Below are 9,018 nucleotides of genomic sequence, written 5' to 3'. Positions count from 1 at the left end.
TAAAATATGTATGCTAATAACTAAAACACTATTATCTTAATATATATATAATTTTTTATATTACCTTATATCATTCCTATGATAAAATTACTAGAATACCCAACGCTGCTAATTTGATATATTTATATATTCATAAGAAGACAATGGGGTTACACTCAGATTGTTGTAATAAATAAAAAACATTCTCCGATTAAATTATGTTATTATTATTATTTATCAAGCATATCCAGTTATTTTATAAAGGAAAAAAAAAATTAAATATTTCATTCGAATGTGATATCAAATTCTCTTCCTCTACGACCCTTGAATAATAATTTGAGATCCTTTTGATCCCTACAGTTGAACTCCAAAATATCTTCATCAGCCAGCTCGATTGATCGTGGAAGATACACCTCTACCAGCTCCCCTCCTTCTCCAGATAATGTACATAACACTGCCCGTCCATACTGCGTATCCTTGTTCTGCATTCGAGTGATAGGATAAGGTCTGTTGAGGACTAAGTCTCCGACTGAGATAAATTTCACATTACACTGTGCGGTTAAACTTTTCTTCAATAAGTCCATGATGTGTATAGTCTTTAATCAGATTTTATAATTATTACATGTGAAATGTATGGTGATCATGTGTTCTATATATTAATACACATCTATAATTTATATACAATACATAATATATGAATATCTAATAAATACTCACTCAATAGTTATCAAGTTGCAGATGATTTCCCGTAATATACCTTTGCTAACAATAGATATTCAGCTTTCGTAGTCGTCAAAGCTATGTTGATGATGGCTCTCGTCTTTGTAGCTGATTCTTCTCGATTCTTTAGTAAACGCTGGACGACTGATAGTAAATGTCCCGCAACCGACTATATTTAAGCAATTTAAAATACCCTACTTCAAAGACATACTATATATGTCCCTATATGAGATGAGTGGAAGGTTTATGACACTTGTTTCTATCATTAAAACGCATTCGACTTTCCCTCATTAGAATCGCGATGGGCTTACATACCTATTATCATCATGATGCTAATAGGGTTGTATTATAGTGGATAAAGGAATAACGTTGTAGATGTATGTAAACACATACGATAAACTATTGGAAATTACATCGTTAGTGATAATCAGTTATATAATATTATACACACCTATACATCAAATTAATTAGTTTATAATACCTCTACAATATGTAAGTATATATTATATATATATATATATAATTATTATTTTCGAACTATTTACGATTGTATGTGTAAAGGTTAATAAATTAAATTATTGAATTGATAAAAATTAAAATACGATCTATAAATAATAATAACAGTTTTAAGCTACCTATAATTCTGAATAGGCTACTGATATTTAGATATACTATTGTAATGTCTCTGTTAGTGAATAATATTACATAATATGTAAGTAAGTATCAGGTTAAGTTAAGTTTGAAATGATGTTTTAATTGTTTTGTTTTCTATCTTCTAATATATCTTAATAGTGATATATTATCATACATTAAATTTTAACACGAGATACCTTTTTTTTTCCTGAAAGAAATCCAATCAAAATTCCTTTAGCTATTGAAGACATAAATAACTATAAAGATGTAAATTTGCCTGAACAAAATGCTCTGACATATATTTGTGGTTACTTTATTAAACAATGCTTAAAAATTCATCAATGCCAAATATGTTTAGATTATGCACAAAATAATAGTAGTTTGTCTAGTAATAATTTTTATGTTCATTATAAATCATACGAGCAAAGTAATAATTCTTCATTATTTTATAATTTGGTAGCGCCAAATTCTAGTTTTTATGAATATATTTTTTGTGTAGATAATATTTTTAATAATAACTTCATTCAATTAGCCCCTCAGCCCAATGTAGGTAAAACTTTACGAGATTTAATGTTAAATGCAACATTTTTAGATCATCCATGTAAAGATTTTCCTAAAACTTTTTTGATTAATCTTTTTATACGATTTCGAATTTATCACACTTTAAATAGGACCAACAAAGAAAGTCTAGCATCACGTACAGGTATACGGAACAGAAAAGTACAAATAATTTCTAACTTATAAATATGAAATTAAAAAAAAACTGCTATTGATATTAACTAATATAATATAGGTAATAAACTAATAATTTTTGTAGTATAATAATGTACCTTAATACATTATCCTACAGAAATTTGTGTTTTTATTTGATGTTTTGTTTCAGTATCTTTCAGTATTTTGATAATTTAGAAATTCAAAAATTTGATGCTGTGAAAAATGAGAGGGTTAATATAACTAAGCAGTCCTTTTCAGGATTAAACAGTCCTTTTCAGGATTAAACAGTCCTTTTCAGGATTAAATAGTCCTTTTCAGAACTAAACAGTCCTTTTCAGGATTAAATAGTCCTTTTTAAGACCAAACAGTCCTTTTCAGGATAAAACAATCATTTTTTTATTCTAATGATTAAATTTTAAGAAGGCGCTACACCCACATGTGTTCTCTGTTTTACAACGGATGCGTGTGTAGTGCCCTCTTAATGTAATATATTAGTTTTTATTTTTATTTTACTTTTTTGTTTCTATTTTCATTGATTAAATAAAATGTATTCTAACTAAATTTATAATGTGTTTGTTCTTTAAACCTAGTATTATATTCCAAATTCAATATCCTGTTATTACATAAGCCATTAATTAAAGTATTTTAATATTTTTTTCATTAGAATTATTAATTAAATACAGGGCCAGCGCTACCTTTTGCGAGGGCCTATGCAAAACGTATTTAATTTATTTAACCAACAAGGCAATAACTATAGTTATCTATAATTTATAGACTATAGGTGTAATTAAAAACGAAAAATTATCAAAAAAACATGTCCCAAATAAAACAATTTTTTTAATAATTAAATTTAACATATTAAAGAGTTAAGCTCTTCCAAAATGTTGACCCTAGTTACATCTATGATGTTTAATGGTATTAAAAAATACTTTAGCGAAATAGCGATTATCAATTTTCAACTGTTTAATGATTACTTTTAAACGTATGTGTAATACGTCAACTTACATATTAGGTATACGAGTAAACAGACAACTTCCAAAATATATATTAAGGTATACAAAGGTTTTGTAATTTTACCGCACCATGTTGCTTTTCAAAATATTATACATATTTAATATAATATTACTTATATTCTTGTTTTATTTGATTGCAAGATTTCTATACAAAATATATTTAAGCACGAGGCCCTGGACAAATGCCCCGTTTTGCCTCCCCTTAACGCCAGCCCTGATTAAATAATTTATTTTACATTTTAATGCTAAAACATTCAAACTTGGTAAAATTACAAATATCGTTTTGTGGTAATATTGATATGATATATTTAATTGATAACGTATGCCACGCCCTCCCGTAGATCGTGTTCAAGGCCACAGTCACCCGATTTTGCCAATACACAGAGTGTCCTACCCCTGGTAATAGATACAGCTATATACGATATGAATAACATGTAAAGGTCTGTGGCCTAGTGGGTTAAAACGTCAATGTTTGAGTTGGGGGTCTGGGGTTCGAATCTCTCCAATCTTTTTTTCATTATTTAACGAAAAAAAAAACCATCAGATATTAATGATGCACGTGCGTGCAAGCGTCTTCGTGGGCGGCGGTGAGAATACGTGACGAGTCGGCGGTAGATGTAGACCTGTGGGGTTGCGGAGGGTGATGATCGGCAATGATGAACAAGGAGTTGGGGTGGGGAAAATATACGTCGCACACGTACGCGACCAAGCGGCGGGCTCTAGGAATGATGAGCAAGGATGAGCAAGGATGAACAAGGATGAGTAAATATGAGCAAGGATGAGTAAGGATGAGAGTAGTATGTTTTAGTATGTTCTGGGTCCCCCGCAAATCCCACAGATCCCATTACCCCACCCGCCCTATGGTTCGAGCTATCGCGACCGTGCTCGACCGTACTCGGCCGTGCCCCCTCCCCTCTCATCCATGTCATGCCCTGCCCATCCCCCTGCCAACCATGCTCAGCCTTACCCCCCCTCCCATCCATGCCTATAACTTACATACCCCCCCCTCTTATCTATTCCTATCATATACATACCCCTCTATTTATGTATATACCTTCCTCACCACCCTCTTCTATATAGTAGAAATTATATATTATATATATTCAAATATAATACATTGAGATATTGTATACAACTACCAGCGGATGAAAGTATTGGAAATGTTATTAAGAAAGTCTTCCACTTTTAATTATCCTCTAATAAATTCTGAAGTGTTAATGGCCTTCGATAATATTATAAACAATCAAATCTAATTTAAATGATATTCAATTATCTTATTTCGATAGTAATATACATTTAAGTATAAGATTATATGTATTTCAATATAAATAATATTTATACATATTTAATACATATTATGTAGAGTGGTGTTTATACATAACATTACCAATACCAATAATATAATTAGCTACTATATTTTTTCTATTAGCCTAGAAATTTCACATTCAAATAAAACTCATTAGAAAAATTACATTATTATATTTATATTAACATGATAGATCAAGTTTTCTAATATCTTAACTGTAGATATCAATATGTTATGATAAACCTATTATGAAAAATAGATATACCATATACTTTAACACTATGTAACGAGGTCAGATATAAGAGGGCTGATTTCCTATCATATACATACAACCTCCTCCTAAAAATCCTCTTCCATTCTCCTATCAATATACGGTCTTACGCTTACCTCCTCCAATCCATAAATAGTCTTACCCCTCTTATTCATGTTTATTATAGAAAATATACTATATTATTATACATATCCATACTCTACAATCTACCTATACCAATCTGATTGATCATATACTTCGCGATCGAGTTCATGTGTAAAGAAATAATGTCGAGTATTATTCATATTTAATTAAATAATATTGAGTGAACTATCTATTATGTAAATTCGAATATAATATTATATTAGTATAATTTATATTGATATTTTATTATGAAAGTGTATCACTTTTAATTATCCTTTAATAACTGTTGGAGGGGTAATAGCTATCGATAATATATTAGCAGCAAGGATGAGCTAGGAGGAGGGGTGGGGGAAATATACGTCGCGTACGTATGCGACCGTAAGCGGGCTCTGGGAATGAAGAGCATGGATGAGCAAGGATGAGCAAGGATGAGCAAGGATGAGTAAGGATGAGCAAGGATGAGGGGCTGTGACATCAGAACATACATTTATATCCTACTTACATGATTTTCCACTTTAATCATAACATTTAATAAATATTTTATAATTATAAAATATATTATACACTTATTAATTATTATCGGGGATTCTCTGTCTTCAATAGAGCTAGGTAAGTTGATTTAATTTTACATAATTATTTAATTTTACACGATTTATAATATCTATCTTAAATATATTTAAACGTTTTAAACTTTAATCTTTTGTTTATATAATTTTTAAATATTAGCATTCAATTTCCAAGCTTCTAAAACAAAAAGGCTAAAAGTTATGATCTATTATAATTAAAAATTAACCTTAAACTACGTGTTTTTAATGTTTAATTCTATGCATGGCCTGATAGTAGACATATAAGTATGAATATGTTATAACTAAGAACTCTATTTTAGATTATGATTTAATGATTTTTTCCTTTATTATTTTGTTTTGAAATTTATAATCTACCGAAAAACTTCTTTGTCTATAATGGAGAAATTTAAGTTGATTAAATTTTAAATAATCATTAAATTTTACACGATTTATTATATGAAACATAAATATGTTTAATGTTTAATTATATATTTATATAATATTAACATCAATTAGAAGATAAGTTTGATTTTATTTTTTTTAAATTTTATTCAATTTTCCAATTTAAAAAACAAAAAAAAAATGTTAGTTATAATCTATTTTATATAATTAAAAATTAACTTTAAACTACGTATTTATAATGTTTAATTCTATGCATAGCCTGATAGTAGACATAAAATTATGAATATGTTATAACTATGAACTCTATAATAACAAATTCAGTTCAAATTCTTTTTTTACCTTAATTATTATGTTTCGTAATATATCTTCTACCGAAAAACTTGAAAATTCATTGCAAATATATCTAATAAATCACTTGATTTTCCTCTTTAACCGTAACATTTGATGAATATTTTATAATTATAAAATATTATATCATACACTTATTAATTATTATCGGGTATTCTCTGTCTAAAACAGAGATTTGTAAGTTGATTTAAATTTAAATAATTATTTAATTTTACACGATTTATAATATGTTTAAAGTTTAATATTATGTTTATATTATATTCCACATGATTTTAATAAGAATTTTGATTTTATTTATAAATATCAGCATTCAATTTAGCGAGTGTCTAAAAAAAAAAGCTGCTATCTTATAATTCTATAATATTCAACATAATTATATATATGAGAAGTTTGATTTTATTTTTAATAATTTTAATCAATTTTCCTATTCAATAAAAAAAATTTAGTTTTAAATTATTATAATTAAATATTAACTTTAAACAACGTATTTATAATGTTTAATTCTATGCATGACCTTATAGTAGACATATAAGTATTAATATCTTATAACTAAGAACTCTATTTCAAATGATTTTCCTACCCTAATTATCATGTTTTGATATTTATATTCTACCGAAAAACTTGAAAATTCATTCCAAACATTTCAAACAAATCATTTGATTTCCACCTTAATTATAACATTTGATGAATATTTGATGAATATAAAATTTACTATATATACTTATTTATTATTATCGGGTATACTCTGTCTTCAATAGGGCAAGGTAAGTTGATTTAATTTTAAATAGTTATTTAATTTTACACGATTTATAATATGAATTTTAAATATATTTAAAGTTTAATCTTTTGTTTACATAATATTCAACATAATTTAGATAAGAAATATGATTTCATTTTTTAATTATCTGCATTCAATTTTCCGAGGTCTAAAAAAAAAATGTTATTTATAATTTATTATAATTGAATATCATCCTTAAACTATTTGTTTTTTATATTTAATTCTATTTATGGCCTGATAGTAGACATATAAGTATGAATATGTTATAACTATGAACTTTATTTCAAATAAAGTCCAAATTATTTATCTATCCTAATATTTATGTTACGAAATTTATATTCTACCGAAAAACTTGAAAATTGATTGCAAATATTTCAAATAAATCACTTGATTTTCCACTTTAATCATAACATTTGATGAATATTTTATTATTATAAAATATATTATACAATTATTATTATCGACAATTCTCTGTCTATATAAGTGAAAAGTAAGATGGTTTAATTCTAATAATTCTTAATGTTACACGATTTATAATTTGCATCTAACTTATGTTTTAAGTTTAATCTTATGTTTATATAATATTCAACATAATTTTGATAAGCAGTGTAATTTAATTTTTTAATTATCTGCATTCAATTTTCTGATTTAAAAAAAAAAAAAAAAACTTTTAGTTATAATAATCTATTGTAATTAAATATTAACCTTAATCTACGTATTTATAATGTTTAACTCTATAGTAACAAATTCAGTTTAAATTCTTTTTCTACTGTTACGGACCCTATCAACATTCAAAACATAGTGTACATTTCTACTATGAGTGGTGATGTAACTAAGTAGGCAATTAATATAAAATATCATACTGAGGTCATCGTAAAAAACGTAAATAATTAAACTATAAAAGCATTGTCGCACGTGTCTTCTCGGAAAAAGTCTTTGTTACTAAGAAAGGATGTAAATCGACTAGAATAACCAATTACACCAGGAGACTCAAATTCTGCCTTGTGCCAGATTTCACCACCACGTACGACCACCTACTCCTACGGACACGAGCATATATAAGGAAGACCACGACAAGAGCTCATCAGACGGTTAGGGACATTTAAGACACTTAGAGGCAGGTCGTAAAACCACTCATTGTCATTTAAAACAATATTTCAGAGTAAGATCGTAACACCGCTCACCAACACCTTTATAGCATATAAACAGTATTTTTGTATCAATTATTAATAACTTGTGAAAATAAAGACATTATTACATTGCAAACATAAGTATTTCATATCTACGTTGATGTATGAATCGACGTTCAGTCGGGACGTAACACTACCTTAATTATTATGTTTCGAAATATATATTCTACCGGAAAACTTGAAAATTCATTGCAAACATTTCAAATAAATAACTTGATTTTCCACTTTAACCGTAATATTTGATGAATATTTTATAATTATAATATATATTATACACTTATTAATTATTATCGGGTATTCTCTGTCTATAACAGAGATTTGTAAGTTGATTTAAATTTAAATAATTATTTAATTTTACACGATTTATAATATGCATCTTAAATAATATGTTTAAAGTTTAATATTATGTTTATATTATATTCAACATGATTTTAATAAGAATTGTGATTTTATTTTTTAAATATCAGCATTCAATTTAGCGAGTTTCTAAAAAAAAAAAGCTGCTATCTTATATTTCTAAAATATTCAATATAATTATACATATATATGAGAAGTTTGATTTTATAATAATTTTATTCAATTTTCCTATTTAATAAAAAAAAATTAGTTTTAAATTATTATAATCAAATATTAACTTTAAACAACGTATTTATAATGTTTAATTCTACGCATGACCTTATAGTAGACATATAAGTATGAATATCTTATAACTAAGAACTCTATTTCAAATTAAGTTCAAATGATTTTCCTACCCTAATTATCATGTTTTGATATTTATATTCTACCGAAAAACTTGAAAATTCATTCCAAACATTTCAAATAAATCATATGATTTTCCACCTTAATTATAACATTTTATGAATATTTTATAATTATACAATATATTATAAACTTATTAATTATTATCGAAAATTCTCTGTCTATATAAGTTAAAAGTAAGATGATTTAATTCTAATAATTCTTAATGTTACACGG

The 9,018-nt window shown here is 26.5% G+C and overlaps 1 protein-coding gene across 1 annotated transcript; it reads right to left on the bottom strand.

The window, feature by feature from the left end:
• Positions 1-230: 230 nt before the first annotated feature.
• LOC149056497 (uncharacterized) lies at positions 231-1,171 on the bottom strand. The gene is made up of 2 exons (XM_089224208.1): positions 697-1,171; positions 231-575 (listed from the first exon to the last, which is right to left on the bottom strand). The coding sequence occupies exon 2, from the start codon at positions 561-563 to the stop codon at positions 264-266; it is 300 nt and encodes a 99-aa protein (XP_089080334.1). The 5' UTR covers positions 564-575; positions 697-1,171; the 3' UTR covers positions 231-263.
• Between the last annotated feature and the right edge of the window lie 7,847 nt (positions 1,172-9,018).

The sequence above is a fragment of the Diuraphis noxia genome, unplaced genomic scaffold (genome assembly GCF_037042655.1).
Source record: "Diuraphis noxia isolate RWA-SAM2 unplaced genomic scaffold, SU_Dnox_SAM2 contig0003, whole genome shotgun sequence".
NCBI lineage: Eukaryota > Metazoa > Arthropoda > Insecta > Hemiptera > Aphididae > Diuraphis > Diuraphis noxia.
Note: the sequence above shows the minus strand (reverse complement) of the source record. Positions and strands in the feature narration are given on the sequence as shown.